The sequence below is a fragment of the Cololabis saira genome, chromosome 15, assembly GCF_033807715.1.
Source record: "Cololabis saira isolate AMF1-May2022 chromosome 15, fColSai1.1, whole genome shotgun sequence".
In the NCBI taxonomy this organism is placed as follows: Eukaryota; Metazoa; Chordata; class Actinopteri; order Beloniformes; family Belonidae; genus Cololabis; species Cololabis saira.
The window spans coordinates 45,707,114-45,725,261 of NC_084601.1; the positions used below are offsets into that span (position 1 = coordinate 45,707,114).

At 42.9% G+C, this 18,148-nt stretch overlaps 1 protein-coding gene across 11 annotated transcripts in view; it reads left to right on the top strand.

Moving 5' to 3' along the window:
• The window catches only part of LOC133460981 (NACHT, LRR and PYD domains-containing protein 12-like), a 77,145-nt gene that overhangs the window by 14,193 nt on the left and 44,804 nt on the right, over window positions 1-18,148 (top strand). For 8 of the 11 annotated variants that reach the window (XM_061741694.1, XM_061741693.1, XM_061741701.1 and 5 more), the window contains 6 exons: window positions 662-893; window positions 995-1,027; window positions 5,644-7,465; window positions 7,763-7,936; window positions 11,355-11,531; window positions 15,725-15,901. In XM_061741694.1, the coding sequence (XP_061597678.1) occupies window positions 662-893; window positions 995-1,027; window positions 5,644-7,465; window positions 7,763-7,936; window positions 11,355-11,531; window positions 15,725-15,901 (2,615 nt within the window). The remainder of the gene's footprint in view (window positions 1-661; window positions 894-994; window positions 1,028-5,643; window positions 7,466-7,762; window positions 7,937-11,354; window positions 11,532-15,724; window positions 15,902-18,148) is intronic. The other 3 variants (XM_061741698.1, XM_061741699.1, XM_061741704.1) reach the window with 3 other exon arrangements.

Sequence of the window (18,148 nt, forward strand, 5' to 3'; positions counted from 1 at the left end):
TTGAATTGAGAGTTGTCTTGAGGATTGTCCACATGTCCTGAGTGTTGTCCACATGTCCTGAGGGTTGTCCTGAGGGTTGTCCACATGTCCTGAGGGTTGTCCACATGTCCTGAGGGTTGTCCACATGTCCTGAGGATTGTCCACATGAATGTTAAAATCAGCAACAATGATTCCACGGTTAAATCAACACAGATCACAGACAGCAGTTCACTGAAATCATCAGAGAAGTTTCACAGTATTTGCATCAAACATGGAGTCCTTGTCACTCCGAGTCTTGGGGGAACGATTTCATCAGACTTTAAAGTCTATGTTGTCCAGGTTTGTCTTGAGAGGAATGAGGGTCTTCCACTGTTGCTCTTTGCCATCAGAGAGACCGCACAGGGATCTCTTGGCAGACTCCTGCCAGACTCATTTTTGGTTTTACTGGGTTGGCTGGAGTCCGCTCCTGCCAAGAAGACCTGCAGGTCCAAACGTGGGCCTGTTGGAGCAGGAAACATCTAAAACATGCAGGGCAGTGACCCTTGAGGGCCAGAGTTGGAAAACACTGGTCTGTAACCAATTTTCAGATTTCTGGATGTTCCTGAGTTTGTTCAAGTCCATTTGATTCTCTGTCAAGAATTCAGATTTTAAGACTTAATTTATGATGATTTCTTTCTTTAAGGTAAAAAGGTGGTTGAAGGCCACTTTGAAGAATTTGGACTCCAGTGGGCTGAAGGACTTCAAGTGGTACCTAAATAATGCAGATGAATCAAAGGATGGTTTCAAACCGATCGAACTGTATTATCTGGAAAAGGCGGACCCGTTGGACACAGGAAACCTGATGGTGCAGCGGTACTCCTCAAAGACCAGAGAGGTGGCCGAGACGATTTTAAAGATGATGAAAAGAGATAAAGGTCTGTTGTTGAGAAGGAAAAAACACAAAAACCATCTTACTATTTAAACTATCCTGTTTAAACAATAACTGATAATAATATGTTTCATTGGCCTCCAACAGAAAAACCTCCAGTCTCTCCAGCTGGTGCAACAGGTAAATGGTCCCGGTCGCATTGATTCACTTCACAAACACTCTCCTGTGAAATGGGTGTGTTTCCTCCCGTCAGGACGCTCTCAATGGAGCCGCTGTAGAAGCTGCTCCTGATGGGGCTCTGGCTTTCCTCAGTTTCAGGAGGAAGTAGAGGTGCATTTTTTGCATTTTTTATGGTCAAATGGAGGAAATTAGCTTCACAGCCTCGTTATAAAAACACTTTCAACAGTTTGAGCATGACATCCTTCCCATTTTTCTCCTTTACCCAATCGGGCCTGTGATGGCCCTCCTAATGATCTGGGTTCCCTACACATTTACTTGAAAACTACAGTCACCAACCTCGGCGTCAAAATGGACAGTGATCTTAAACTGGACAAGCAAGTACATTCTGTAGTAAAATCCAGTTTTTATCATCTGAGACTTTTATCTAAAATTAAATCTGTTTTATCTTTTAATGAATTTGAACGAGTGATTCATGCTTTTATCTCAACCCGTTTGGACTACTGTAATGCCCTCTATACTACTGGTACTATAACTGGTACTATAACTGGTATTACTGGTACTATAACTGGCATTACTGGTACTATAACTGGTACTACTGTAATGCCCTCTATACTACTGGTACTATAACTGGTATTACTGGTACTATAACTGGTATTACTGGTACTATAACTGGTATTACTGGTACTATAACTGGTACTACTGTAATGCCCTCTATACTGGCGTCAACCAGACCTCCCTTCACGCTTACAGTTAGTCCAAAACGCGGCTGCTCGTCTTTTAACAGGAACCCGTATGATCACATAGACCCGTTCTGGCCTCCCTTCACTGGCTCCCTGTCTCTTTTAGAATTAATTTTAAAATACTAGTGTTTGTTTTTAACTCATTAAATTGGTTGGCAACAAAGTACATCTCAGACCTCCTACATGTTTACACTCCCCCAAGGTGTTTGAGGTCTTCTACTCAGTTGCGTCTTGTTGTTCCCAAACCTAGGCAAAAAAGCAGGGGCGACCGTGGTTTTTCAGCAATAGCCCCTAAACTCTGGAACGAGCTTCCTCCCCACATAAAAATGGTGCGTTTGCCACTTTCAACGCTCACGGTCGGATGTACAAAGATTGATTTGAACGTAGAAAGTTGCGGTCCTTCACTCACACATTAAGGCTGGTGTACGCACTTTTCTGAGGTTTTGTCCGTTGGCGACACTCACTGGTGATGCAGTGAAGTGCAGAATATGAGGAAACATAACGTCAACAATAAATTCACGACCACGTGAAGGACACGACAGTCCCCACATCACCAGATAATTCACACAAGAGTGGAGCTGCAACAATCTCACAATTAACCACATGATCTGATCAAACAACTAAAGGAGCTCAACGATGGAACCATCAGCTGGTTTAGTCTGGACCTGCTGGTCCAGGACTAAGACTGGTTTAGTCTGGATCTGCTGGTCCAGGACTAAGACTGGACCATCAGCTGGTTTAGTCTGGATCTGCTGGTCCAGGACTAAGACTGGACCTGCTGGTTTAGTCTGGATCTGCTGGTCCAGGACTAAGACTGGACCATCAGCTGGTTTAGTCTGGATCTGCTGGTCCAGGACTAAGACTGGACCATCAGCTGGTTTAGTCTGGATCTGCTGGTCCAGGACTAAGACTGGACCATCAGCTGGTTTAGTCTGGACCTGCTGGTCCAGGACTAAGACTGGACCATCAGCTGGTTTAGTCTGGACCTGCTGGTCCAGGACTAAGACTGGACCATCAGCTGGTTTAGTCTGGACCTGCTGGTCCAGGACTAAGACTGGACCATCAGCTGGTTTAGTCTGGATCAGCTGGTCCAGGACTAAGACTGGACCATCAGCTGGTTTAGTCTGGATCAGCTGGTCCAGGACTAAGACTGGACCATCAGCTGATTTAGGTACCAAGAGGATCTTCTGGATCTTCTGGAGCTTCCTGAACTGGACCAGCTGCTCCGGTTCAGACCAACATGATGCTTCAGTTTCCACTTCGATAATCCCGTCGGCACAAGTTGTCTTTATTTCTGCAGCAGAGGAATCAGGTCGTGATGCTTCATGTTTTAAATATAAATGTATATTGTTCACATTGTTATACTTATGAGAGAGGTGATCGCGAACATCCACAATGTGTAAGACTCGGTTCTTAAATTACAAACAAGAAAAGCAGAGTGTAATGATGCACTAATGCTGCCCATAAACATTCACAAACCCGTACGATTATAATAAAACCACAACTCTTCATGGAACGCAACGCAAAGCAAAGAAAAGCATTACCCATAATGCAGCTTAAATCGGAAGAAATGCCCCCAAATAAATTATTTATTCCAGCTCAGAGCCGATGTTTTTTTTAATTTGTTTTAACTTTTTTTGCACATTTCTTGTTAGGATGAGCGGTTTTTAATGGATAATTATCTTCATTATCATAATCAAACATATGTATTTGAGGGAGGAGACAGGGAGGAGTGTTGTGCTCCCGCATGTGCGCTCAAATCCACGCTGATTGGTTTGTACAGAGAAACCTGCGTGGATTTGGGCGTACGCACAGTTTTGTACATCTGAATTGTTTGTTACGTGTAAATTCCACGCTCGGTTTTACGTTGAAATTCACGCACTCTTAGTACATGAGGCCCCTGGTCCGGTCGGTTGGTTTCTCCAACTACTTGGGTTGAGAACCTGGCAAATCTTTATTTGCTTTTCTTTCCTGTTCACATAACAAGTTGGACAGTAGTGCGGCAACTTAGTAGAAACTATTTGGAGTGGAGAAGGTCTTTTTCTCTGGGAAGACAAGGGAATAGTCGCTTGTCTCCAGCCCACCAGCTCCGTCTCCAGCATCTATCTACTCGTGTATTTACCATTCCTCCTCTTTATGTGTCCAAACCATCTCCCACTTTCTTCCCTCACTTTGGACTATAAACACATCCACCATATGTTAATCAAATGCTGAAGGAGCTGCAGAGCTGTCAGGGATGTTCATGTTATTTGGGTAGCGACACCTGAAACGGCGATGCTGAGACAGATTTCACCAGTTTTTATATGTATTTATATCAACACCCACCTAAACATTTCTGCAGACAAGCCTCTGGTCACACCTTGCTTAGGAAGGTGTCTAAGATCTAGTGCTGTCCAACTTAACGGGTTAACGATGCGTTAACTTCACGTCCTCTTAACGACGACAATTTTTAACGCATGAGATTAAAAAAAAAAGGCGCAACATTTCTGGCGCTCGTCGGCACCCGTAGCCTGAGGAACCGTATGGTGGATTGAAAGATGGAGAATGAAAAGGGACTTTTGAACGGTTAGTTCACTTTCAAAAAGATGCAGATGGTTCGCTGGACAAGACTAAAGTTATTTGCATGTACTGTCGACTTGAAATGAATTAGCATCGAAGTACGTCGAGTCTCAAATACCTGCAGCCAAACACACGAGCAGAGAGCGCTGCGACACGCACCGTACCCTACGCCGTAGCTCTGCGTTGGTGTAACGCGGAACCATAAATCAGCCTAAAGAGCGCAGCGCTCCACGCCGCTCCGCCCCCCCACCTCGTCAAAAGCAGACAACGCTGTAGCAGCTTGCAAAAAAGGACCAGTCAAATCAAACTTTATTTGTTAAGCGCTTTTCTTACAAAATAAAAAATGCAACGCAAAGCGCTTTACATAAAACATGAAACTCAATAATGCCCCCCCCGCACACACACACGCACACAGACGGGCGCACGAGTTTATGGCTGAGCACTGAGGATCAGGTGAGGAAACGGCTGCACTTTATAGGTGGAGTTACTCCCTGCTGTTACATGTGCACTTTATTTGTTTGTAATTTATTTTTTGTATCCCCCTGTTTTGATCCCGCTTAGGAGAAGGGGATATTTTTTGAGCCTTTTATTTTCTTCCATATGTTTATAAATGCATATGGTTCATTGTTTTACATTGAGCTGCTTAAAAAAACAAGGAATCTTAAGTTAGTCTTTACAAGTGTAAAGTTGGGGACTACATTGTGTTTGTATTTATGAAGGAATGTTACATTCAGGTCAAAAGTTTTTTTTGTGGAAAGTTGAATAAACATTGGCATAAAGCAGCATATTTGCCCTTTTTCAGGTTGTTAACAGTATTAAAAAAATACCTTGAGGTAATTTAGAACAGCACAAAAAGTGTGAATAAATTAATCGCAATTAATCGCATAGTTAATTACAGAAATCATGGATTAATTAAGATTAAAAATTTTAATCGTTGGCCAGCACTACTAAGAACACAATTAAGGATCTGAGGTGTTCCTCCATCCTCCAGACTTCTGAGATACCAACCTGATGTGCTCTGATAGCAACTGTGGGGACCAATTCCACTCCAAGTCTTAAACCTGGACTTTCCACTTCAACCCACAACCCATCAGGGCTCTACTGCCAACATTCTGGTACTAGAAACCCAGATGTTCTTGTCACCTCCTCGTCCTGAATGTTCAGATGTGTTTTAAAAGCGATCTATTCAATATTGGACAGCTCGTCGTAAAGTTACAGCTGATCAGCGGATGTTCAGATCCTGATTGTTTTTAGAATTAAGTTGTTGAGTGAAGTTCATAAAACACTAAATCTCTGTCTTTATGTTCTTTCATTAAGGTACTTTTGCTGAAGTTTGTAAAAAGCGGCTGAAGTCTAAGCTGCAGAAGAAGTACCAGTGTGTGTCTGAGGGGATTGCTAAAGCAGGAAACCCAACCCTTCTGGAGCAGATCTACACGGAGCTCTACATCACAGAGGGAGGGACTGGAGAGGTGAACGATGAACATGAAGTCAGACAGATTGAAGCAGCTTCCAGGAAACCAGACAGAGCAGAAACAGCCATCAGACAGGAGAACATCTTTAAAACCCCACCTGGAAGAGATGAACAAATCAGAACGGTGATGACGAAGGGAGTGGCCGGCATCGGGAAAACAGTCCTAACACAGAAGTTCAGTCTGGACTGGGCTGAAGGCAGAACCAACCAGGACATCCAGTTCCTGCTTCCATTCACCTTCAGACAGCTGAATAGGCTGAAAGAGAGAAAGTTCAGCTTGGTGGAACTAATTCATCGATTCTTCACTGAAACCAAAGGAATCTGCAACTTTGAAGAGTTCCAGGTCGTGTTCATCTTTGACGGTCTGGATGAGAGTCGACCTCCTCTGGACTTCCACAACAATGAGGACCTGACTGATGTTACAGAGTCCACCTCAGTGGATGTGCTGCTGACAAACCTCATCAGGGGGGACCTGCTTCCTTCTGCTCGTCTCTGGATCACCACACGACCCGCAGCAGCCAATCAGATCCCTCCTGAGTGTGTCTCCATGGTGACGGAGGTCAGAGGGTTCACTGACCCACAGAAGGAGGAATACTTCAGGAAGAGGTTCAGAGGAGAGGAGCAGACCAGGATCATCTCCCACATCAAGAAATCACGGAGCCTCCACATCATGTGCCACATCCCCGTCTTCTGCTGGATCACTGCTTCGGTCCTGGGGAAAGTCCTGGAAACCAGAGAGGGAGGGCGGCTGCCCAAGACCCTGACTGAGATGTACATCCGCTTCCTGGTGGTCCAGGCCAAACTGAAGAAGGTCAAGTTTGACGGAAGAGCTGGGACGGATCCACACTGGAGTGAAGATACCAGGAACATGGTGGAGTCTCTGGGAAAACTGGCTTTTGAGCAGCTGCAGAAAGGAAACCTGATCTTCTATGAATCAGACCTGAGAGAGTGTGGCATCGATGTCAGAGAGGCTTCAGTGTACTCAGGAGTGTTCACCCAGATCTTTAGAGAGGAGAGCCTGGACCAGGACCAGGTCTTCTGCTTCATCCATCTGAGTGTCCAGGAGTTTCTGGCTGCTCTTCATGTCCATCAGACCTTCATCAAGTCTGGAGTCAACCTGCTGGAGGAAAAAAAGAACATCTTCTGGTGGTTTAAGACTGACCTCTACCAGAGTGCTGTGGACAAGGCCTTACAGAGTCCCAACGGACACCTGGACTTGTTCCTGCGCTTCCTCCTGGGTCTTTCATTGGAGACCAATCAGAACCTCCTACGAGGTCTGCTGGAACCAAAACAAAGAAGTTCACAGAACAATCAGAACCTCCTACGAGGTCTGTTGGAACCAAAACAAAGAAGTTCACAGAACAATCAGGAAACAGTTAAATACATCAAGAAGAAGATCAGTAAGGATCTGTCTGCAGAGAGAAGCATCAACCTGTTCCACTGTCTAAATGAACTGAACGATCAGTCTCTGGTGGAGGAGGTCCAACGGTACCTGGGGTCAGGAAGTCTCTCCACAGATAAACTGTCTCCTGCTCAGTGGTCGGCTCTGGTCTTCATCTTACTGTCATCAGAAGAAGATCTGGAGGAGTTTAACCTGACGAAGTTCTCAGCTTCAGAGGAGACTCTACGGAGGCTGCTGCCGGTGGTCAAAGCCTCCAAGAAAGCTGTGTAAGGACCAACACGGACACATCTGTTTTAGTTACAATCACATGTTCTTGGAGGAAACCAGTTAAATTCACTGTTCAACTAAGTTCAGATTCATGTGGGACCAGTTCTCCTCAATGATTCATCTCAGGAAACTTTACATGCAGAGAAGAGAAATACAGCGATCACTTTGATCAATACTTATTGATTATTCGTTGAAATAATCAGCATTCATTGATAATATGTCATTTATTTCTTTGTTAAATGACATAATAAACTTCCCTAAATGACCTAATGATCTCTCTTTAATCTCCTCTGCAGGTTGAGGGGCTGTAACCTCTCAGGGAACATCTGTCCACTTCTGTCCTCAGTTCTCAGCTCTCAGTCCTCCAGTCTGACAGAACTGGACCTGAGCAACAACGACCTGCAGGATTCTGGACTGGAGCAGCTGTGTCCTGGACTGGAGAGTCCACACTGTCACCTGGAGTCTCTCAGGTCAGAATCCACCAAGTGTTCAACTGGTGACCGTTACAACTGTTTGTTTGGTTGTTTTATTAGATCCCCGTTAGCTGCTGACCTTTCACAGCAGTTTCTCTGGGGTCTCATCAGAATCATCAGCTTAATTACAACATTATTATTAATTAAAATACATAAACATAAATGCTCACAACTGAGAGACAACGGACACTAGGACACCTCCTAAAAGTAAAAAATAACATTATAATCAGCTCAATGGCATTATGACTCTATATTTCCTCTTTTGAAAGTCAGGATTTACATTTTCTCATCACACTCTCAAACAAAATATTAAGAAAAATCAAATTAATAGCTCAATTTAAAAAGAATAAAAAATATTTTCCATTTTTCAACAACACAACAACTCTCTGGACATCGTGAGATAAAACAAATAATCATGTGCTGGTCACATTTTAACACCCCCTTCAGCAAAACTACACACACAAACACAAAAGAAATAGAGTAAAAGGAAACAGTGTCAACACAATGAACAGATTAAAAGCTCAATTCATAACAGTCCATTTATTCTCCTGAGTAAACACAAATAACTTGAGCCTCTTCTTGAAGCTTATCATCTAAAGTCCAAAAGTCAATTCACACCACACCACCAGCCAGCTGCTTTGTTCTGATTTACCTGCAGCCTGGCCACATTACGTTTGGTTGTACTGGACCAAATCACGGAGCAATAATCTACATTTGACAAGACCGATGCGTGTATCACCTGTTTAATCAAACCATTAGGCAGAAACTTCCGGCAGTGTTTAATCACAGCTATATCTCTACCCATATCTGCACTATTGGGTCAACTTGTATATTCCAGGACATTTTACTCTCTACAACATCCCCTAATACCTTCACTTCTGTTACTTTCTCTATAACTACATCACCCGTAGTTAAGCACAGCACAGGGTAATTTCTTAATACATGTTTTAGACCTGAAACATTACACTTTCTTTTCACCTGATTCAGACCTCGTTTGTTTCTTATCATCCATTTTTATGTTAATTTTAATTCCACTCTTTAAATCTCAGTTAAATCAGTAGACACATTTGCCGATGTATAAACTGTCGAATCGTCAACATACATTGCAATGGTGGCATGATTTAGAATAAACAGTAAATCATTGATGAATATTGAAAACAAAAGTGGACCCAAAGACCTCCCTTGGGGAACCCCACAGTGCATGCTCTCAGCTTGGAATCACTACCATTAAAGTATTCAGTGCTTTTACCATCAGATAAATAACTCTCACCACATGCAATAGTAGCTGATTCAAAACCATAGCAGCGTAACTTATTCAATAACCCAATCATCCGTCATTTGAGCAAGTTTCGTAGCTGTGGAGTGGCCTTTCTTGTATGGATGTTGATATTCGGAATTTAACCAATTTTTCAAAGACCCGTACAGCGTCCTGACACTAAATGACGGTTTTGATGAGTTCCAGTCAGGTTTCCGGCCACATCACAGCACTGAGGCAGCTCTAGTAAAGGTTTTTAATTATATCCACTCCAACACTGGCAACATTTCAGTCTTAGTCCTCCTGGATCTCAGTGCTGCTTTCAACACAATCAACAAGAACATCTTGATAGAGAGGTTGAAGAACTGGGTGGGACTTTCTAGCACAGCTCTAACCTGGTTTCAGTCCTATCTAAAAGACAAAGAATATTTTTTGTCTTTAGGTAACTACATATCAGAGTTAACACAAATAACATGTGGAGTTCCTCAAGGTTCAATTCTGGGGCCTCTTTTGTTTATATTTACATGCTCTCACTTGCTCAAATGATGAAAAAGAACAAAACGTGCTGGTGTAGTGGGTTACATAATTCACGTAGGAACCCTCTGCGGGTTAATGTTGTTCCGCCCGGATAGGGAAAGGAACGGACGTTACGCTTCCGGTTTAGTGTGTTGTTTTGATTTGAATGGCTGATGTTAATAAACGGCTCGCGCCTTCTTTCTTTCTTTCAACATTCCTACTCCGCCTCCGACTCCCGTTCTTCGGCACCACATTACCATGACTATGCAGATGACACCCCAATCTATATAAGCATCTCACCTAGAGAATATAATCCAATTAAAACATTTTATCAAATGCATTGATCACATTAAAAAGTAGAGGTGCCACAATTTAATTCAGTTAATTGAAGATAAAAACAGAAGTAATTGGAACCAAGTAAATCAGATTAAACGTGGGCATTCAGCTTCAAGTAGTGAAGCTAAAAACCAAATATCCAACCCAGAAATCAGGGAGTGGTTCTGACTCAGACCTGAACAGGCACATTAAGACAGTAGTGAAGTCAGTTATCACTTAACAGCTTCCATCATGATCACAGCGGCCAAACAAACCGTAACCACAGCTGCTACACATGACGCTGGTGACGTTTCTGTCCATAATGAGACGTTATGAAGCCTAAATGTCCGTTTCTCTCCCTTTACAAGCAAATCTCCACTTTGGCCGGAGTTTTCAGGAATGATGGTTTTTGGAGACTTTGAGCTTCGTTTTGGTGTAAACGAACGGCTAAAACTCATGAAAACAGCAGCGTTGTTGCTGCGTGTAAACGAGGCCTCAGACCTGGACAGGTTGGACTGACGGCTACAGGTGGAGCGTCAAAGTGATCGTCCTGACAGGAAGTGTCTTAGATCCTCCCGTGGGGGTTTAATTCAGAAATGTCCTTTAATCAAGCAGATCATTAGTTGTTCAAGCAAAGACTTTTCAAGTGCAAGCGATACAGAACCTGATGCTTAGTTTCACACAGACTTCAGAATCTGTTGAATTAGTCTGATAAATATACAGAATTCAATCATTCTTATCTTTAACTAAAAGTAAGATATTAACTGATAAACTCAGTTGTAACTGAATTATTGGGTGTTTGCAAGTTAGGTCAAATTATAAATGACACATTACTAAAAGTAAAGTATCTTAATATCTTCTGCTCTCAGAAAACATCATTTTAACTCTTTATAACATACAAGGATCATTATGATAAAAAGCTCAGGAATCCTGCATAAATGATATAAAACTGGACACATGATATAAAGTCCAGCAGTTCTCCACAGATCCATTCTGGTGTTAATAATTGTTGCTAGATCAGCTTCTGATCTCTAAACTGCTGCTTTGAACAATATTTGAACATCAACACTAATCAAAAGGATTGGTGTGTATGTTGGTGTTTTCATCTTAATCTAGTGTCAGACTTGGACCAGAAAAGCTCAGGATGTTCAGTAAAGGTGAACATGTCAGAGGAACAACCAGGAACCCACATCATGGATGTAACAAAAGTGTAAAACCTGTTTTATAAAGTCCAGATACGGTGGTGACCCACATGGACCTGATGACAACGTTGATATTTGAAGAAACACTTCTCTGATGAGACTGGAACATGTTTTACTTTCTGTTCAGGTTGGTGGACTGCGGTCTGTCAGAGATCAGCTGTTCTTCTCTGGGCCCAGCTCTGAAGTCCAACCCCTCCCATCTGAAACTTCTGGACCTGAGCAGGAACAAGAACCTGCAGGATTCAGGAGTGAAACATCTGAGTGGATTTCTGGAGAGTCCAGACTGCAGACTGGAGAAACTGGAGTAAGACATGTTTTAGTTGTGTGTTCAGAGGAATCTGATGTGAAAGTTGTGTTGACACTAACCTGCAGACATCAGGCTGATCTTCTACTGATCCACACTGACCATCTGACTGCTCTGAGTTCTTCTTCTCTGCTTTAGTTTCATCTTAAACTTCCTCTTCTGATTCATTACATAAAACTAAACATGTGAATGTGTCAGACAGGAACAAATGAAGAACCAGAGATGTGTCTGAACCTGGAATAAAACATCTGAACAAACATGAATTAACTTTACAGCTAATACGTTCAGAAATGTCATCCAGATGTTAATAAACTGAGAGAGTCTGACAGACAATAGTGGACAGACTGAATGTGTAGTCGTCCAATATATGAGTTATAGAGCTCATTTACTGAATAACTTCTTACTGTGGATGAAATCAGTCAAACCAACGTTGGCTTCCTTTCACTAACATTACATTTAATTTTAACAAATTACAAGTTTACCAAATGTGAAACTCTAAACATTGAAAAACATAATTTTCTGTGTTTTTAATATTATTCTTTAATATATCTGTTAAGATCATTTCATCCAGGTGACATCAAGACATAAGGTGCAACAAATAATGTATTTTTATGGTTTTCAGTGTGTAAAACTAAATATAAATCCATGTGTGTTGAAGTTAGTAAAGTGAAATAAAGCTGCTGTCTAGACGATGAGTTTCCTTCATCAGCAACAAAACATCCAACAAGAACATCAGAAACTTTGTGTTGAAACTATGTCGTCACTCAATCAACTTTTTCAGAGAAAATGTTTGAAAAAACTCCTAAACAGACAAATATGTACTGATTGATGAAGAAATGTATCCTTAAAAACATGGAAATGATGGATATTGTTCATTTATTCATCGTTTATGGAAGAAAACATTTTAACTAATTCAAATTTTTAATGCATTCAAATGCATTGATCACATTAAAAAGTGGAGGTGCCACAATTTAATTCAGTTAATTGAAGACAAAAACAGAAGTAATTGGAACCAAGTAAATCAGATTAAACGTGGGCATTCAGCTTCAAGTAGTGAAGCTAAAAACCAAATATCCAAGCCAGAAATCAGGGAGTGGTTCTGACTCAGACCTGAACAGCCACATTAAGACAGTAGTGAAGTCAGTTATCACTTAACAGCTTCCATCATGATCACAGCGGCCAAACAAACCGTAACCACAGCTGCTACACATGACGCTGGTGACGTTTCTGTCCATAATGAGACGTTCTGAAGCCTAAAGGTCCATTTCTCTCCCTTTACAAGCAAATCTCCACTTTGGCCGGAGTTTTCAGGAATGATGGTTTTTGGAGACTTTGAGCTTCGTTTTGGTGTAAACGAACGGCTAAAACTCATGAAAACAGCAGCGTTGTTGCTGCGTGTAAACGAGGCCTCAGACCTGGACAGGTTGGACTGACGGCTACAGGTGGAGCGTCAAAGTGATCGTCCTGACAGGAAGTGTCTTAGATCCTCCCGTGTGGGTTTAATTCAGAAATGTCCTTTAATCAAGCAGATCATTAGTTGTTCAAGCAAAGACTTTTCAAGTGCAAGCGATACAGGACCTGATGTTTAGTTTCACACAGACTTCAGAATCTGTTGAATTATTCTGATAAATATACAGAATTCAATCATTCTTATTGTTGTGCCACACAGGTAGCTAAGCTGATCAGTTATCGAAGGCTAATGATAATTCTATTAAAGAATTATTAATAATTAATAAAGTCAACTATTTATCAAATTGAATTATCAAAATGATAATAATTCTCATAGGGGCACCACCCCGGGGCCTTAATCCGGGGACAAATGATAACTAAACAGCAGAAAATCAGTCTCATATGATTTGAATTATCCTCCATAACAGCAAATCTTACTATCACTTACAGAATAACAATTGAAGGAGTGATATCCGAGCACTGGTTCTGCTTAAACAAATCAATTTGTGACCAAATCCTGCATGAAATAACAACAACCACTCATTAAAAATCAATCAGGATTTATTTACATACAGGTGTCAAAAGATGATAAACGCAACACCCCAAATAAACCTGATGGCAGAACTTTAGTATTATAAAACAATTAATTAACTAGAAAAACAACAATCAATAAAAATGAAATGAAAGTTAAATGCATGGAATAAAAAAAAAGGAATCAAATGTAATAATAAAGATGATACAGAACGAACATCTACAGTTCAAACGTGGCTGCAGTGTTTAGAGAAGCCGGGGCTCCTGTGGTATTTTAAGGATGGCGGAACCCTCTTTAAGCCACGTGCAAATCTAGACCGGATGTTACTCCCGGTGTTTTAAGCGTGACTACGGCAGAAAACAGCGCTTTAAAACATGAATGACTAGCAGAAAGTAGTGACTACAAATTAATGACAACAGTCATGATAATGATGCTGATGTAATCTCAGCTCTGAACACAGATTTAGCTCTGTAACACTCCCAGTTAAACTCATACACCCAGGTCTCAAAATCTCACGCCTCCTCGGGTCTCCGGGTGCCGATCAGGGGTTCCTGCCGGGTCTTTGGTCGGAGTCCGATCCAAGAGTCCTCCCGCCTCTCCCGCTCCTCCTCCTGACTCTGGAATCACGAGAGGACGGGGGTACAGCTGAAGCAGCCGGCGCTCCAGCCCCGGTCCGGAGGCTATCACGTCGTCTCGGGTGCGCGCGGGGCCGGTCCACTTCTTCAGAGTGCGGGTGCCCGTCGGCTGGTGAGCGCGTGGCCCCGGGACGGGGCGGCGGGATGCGTCTCGGTTCTGCGCGGGGCAGGCTGTCCATAGGTCCTTTCAGGTGTAGCTCAAGAGCAGAGAGAGAGGTTAGAACAGAGGAACGGGTCTCACCCTGGGCCGGGGCCGAGCTTCGAAGCGGCTTCCCCCCCCTTTCCAGCTCCCAGGGACCGGGGACACGTGAAGCAGGACTCTGGATGAAAAGTTGAGACCGAGAGCTGATGGGGGCGGCTCCGTGCACCGCGGCTTCAACGGGCTGCAGGTCCAACGGAGCGGCCCGATGGGGGCCTTACACCTCCCCCCAGCCGGGGGGAGAAAAGAAGATGGGACCTTGGCCCAGAGCCAAAGGTCCTGCTGCTCAGGAAGAGAGGTTGATCGGAAGAGAGGGCAGAAGGGGGCAGCTGCAGGGATTTGATCCTACGCGCACTGCGGTGACGTCATCGGTGCCTCGTTTGTGATTGGATGCGCGCCGCTTGTAGGCGCCGCACCCTCCGCAAGGCATGCTGGGGGTTGTAGTTCATGGCAAGGTGGCCATTTTAGGAGGCACATTAAAGCAGGTTTTAGGCTGGGGGGGGGGTTGCTGGTATTTAAAGCTTTTGGGTCTGTTCACAGAGGCAGCACCCCCCCCTCCGAGGCCTGGTTTACTGGGTTTTGCTGTCCTGCTTTGATCTGCCATGCAGCGGGGGTCGTAAACGGACTATCTCGAGCCAGGCCGAGATAACCAGAAGTTAGCAGCAGGGGGTCATAAAACTGACTTCAGGAAGAAGGGCCGAGTCTGGCTTTACTGGACTTCATAATCACAAAATGTTCATACATTTTATAAGTTCAGAGTTCACATGGGCGACGCACAACATTATCTTTAACTAAAAGTAAGATATTAACTGATAAACTCAGTTGTAACAGAATTATTAGGGGTTTGCAAGCAAGTTAGGTCAAATTATAAATGACACATTGCTAAAAGTAAAGTATTTAAATATCTTCTGCTCTCAGAAAACATCATTTTAACTCTTTATAACATACAAGGATCATTATGATAAAAAGCTCAGGAATCCTGCATAAATGATATAAAACTGGACACATGATATAAAGTCCAGCAGTTCTCCACAGATCCATTCTGGTGTTAATAATTGTTGCTAGATCAGCTTCTGATCTCTAAACTGCTGCTTTGAACAATATTTGAACATCAACACTAATCAAAAGGATTGGTGTGTATGTTGGTGTTTTCATCTTAATCTAGTGTCAGACTTGGACCAGAAAAGCTCAGGATGTTCAGTAAAGGTGAACATGTCAGAGGAACAACCAGGAACCCACATCATGGATGTAACAAAACTGTAAAACCTGTTTTATAAAGTCCAGATACGGTGGTGACCCACATGGACCTGATGACAAAGTTGATATTTGAAGAAACACTTCTCTGATGAGACTGGAACATGTTTTACTTTCTGTTCAGGTTGGGGAGCTGCAGTTTGTCAGAGATCAGCTGTTCTTCTCTGGGCCCAGCTCTGAAGTCCAACCCCTCCCATCTGAAACTTCTGCACCTGGGTTACAACAAGAACCTGCAGGATTCAGGAGTGAAACATCTGAGTGGATTTCTGGAGAGTCCAGACTGCAGACTGGAGACTCTGAGGTCAGACATGTTTTAGTTGTGTGTTCAGATGAATCTGATGTGAAAGTTGTGTTGACACTAACCTGCAGACATCAGGCTGATCTTCTACTGATCCACACTGACCATCTGACTGCTCTGAGTTCTTCTTCTCTGCTTTAGTTTCATCTTAAACTTCCTCTTCTGATTCATTACATAAAACTAAACATGTGAATGTGTCAGACAGGAACAAATGAAGAACCAGAGATGTGTCTGAACCTGGAATAAAACATCTGAACAAACATGAATTAACTTTACAGCTAATACGTTCAGAAATGTCATCCAGATGTTAATAAACTGAGAGAGTCTGACAGACAATAGTGGACAGACTGAATGTGTAGTCGTCCAATATATGAGTTATAGAGCTCATTTACTAAATAACTTCTTACTGTGGATGAAATCAGTCAAACCAACGTTGGCTTCCTTTGAATAACATTAAATTTCATTTTAACAAATACAAATTTACCAAATATGAAACTCTAAACATTGAAAAACATAATTTTCAGTGTTTTTAATATTATTCTGTAATATATCTGTTAAGATCATTTCATCCAGGTGACATCAAGACATAAGGTGCAACAAATAATGTCTTTTTATGGTTTTCAGTGTGTAAAACTAAATATAAATACATGTGTGTTGAAGTTAGTAAACTGAAATAAAGCTGCTGTCTAGACGATGAGTTTCCTTCATCAGCAACAAAACATCCAACAAGAACATCAGAAACTTTGTGTTGAAACTATGTCGTCACTCAATCAACTTTTTCAGAGAAAATGTTTGAAAAAACTCCTAAACAGACAAATATGTACTGATTGATGAAGAAATGTCCCCTTGAAAACATGGAAATGATGAATATTGTTCATTTATTCATCGTTTATGGAAGAAAACATTTTAACTAATTCAAAGTTTTTAATGCATTCAAATGCATTGATCATATTAAAAAGTGGAGGTGCCACAATTTAGAATAGAATTGAATAGAATATCCTTTATTTTCTCCCTCAGTGGGGAAACTTATTTGTTGCAGCACACATATACACACATATAGGGGAGGGGTAAAAGGACTGAAAAGTCAGAAATAAAAAATATATAAAAAATACAAAAGATACGTATAAAATATGTATAAAATATGTATAAACAGGATATGAACAGTATATACAGATAAACAGTGCAGAAAAAAAGCAGGTGGAGTGTGAGGTAGATTGGCAGATATTGCACATCTTAAGTTATTGCACGTATTATTGTCTGTTGGCTACTGAGAGCAGGCGTAGTTATATAGTCTGATGGCAGCGGGGAGGAAGGACCTGCGAAGCCTCTCGGTGGTGTATCGTGGGTGACGGAGCCGTCACTGATGGATCTCCAGGGCTCTGACAGTCTCATGAAGGGGGTGGGAGACATTGTCCATGATGGAGGACAGTTTAGCTTAGCTTAGCCACCATCCTCCTCTCCCCCACCACCTCCACCCGGTCCAGACTGCAGCCCAGGACAGAGCCGGCTTTCCTCACCACCTTGTCCAGTCTCTTCCTCTCTGCTGCAGTGATGCTGCTGCTCCAGCAGACCACCCCATAAAAGATGGCCGACGCCACCACAGAGTCGTAGAAGGTCCTCAGGAGGCCGTCCCTCACTCCAAAGGTCCTCAGGAGGCTGTCCCTCACTCCGAAGGACCTCAGTCTGCGCAGCAGGTGGAGTCGGCTTTGGCCCTTTTTGTAGAGAGCCTGAGTGTTAACAGTCCAGTCCAGTTTATTGTTCAGGTGAACACCCAGGTACTTATAAGAGTCCACAATCTCTATGTCCGTTCCCTGGATGTTCACCGGCGAGGGGGGGACTTTGCGCCGGCAGAAGTCCGCCACCAGCTCCTTCGTTTTTCCAGAGTTAATCTGGAGGCGGTTCCGCTGGCACCAGTCCACGAATCTGTTGTTCAGTTCTCGGTACTCCATCTCGTCTCCGTTGTTGATGAGACCGACAATGGCGGAGTCATCCGAGAACTTCTGGATGTGGCAGGTTGGTGTGTGGTGGGTGAAGTCGGCTGTGTAGACGGTGAAGAGGAGGGGGGCCAGGACGGTCCCCTGTGGAGCTCCAGTGCTGCAGACCACCGTGTCAGACACACGGCCTCCTGTCCTCACAAACTGTGGTCTGTTAGTGAGGAAGTCCAGGACCCATGATGTCAGCCGCTGGCAGACTCCAGCATGGTGTAGTTTGTCCCCCAGCAGTTCTGGCTGGATGGTATTGAAGGCACCG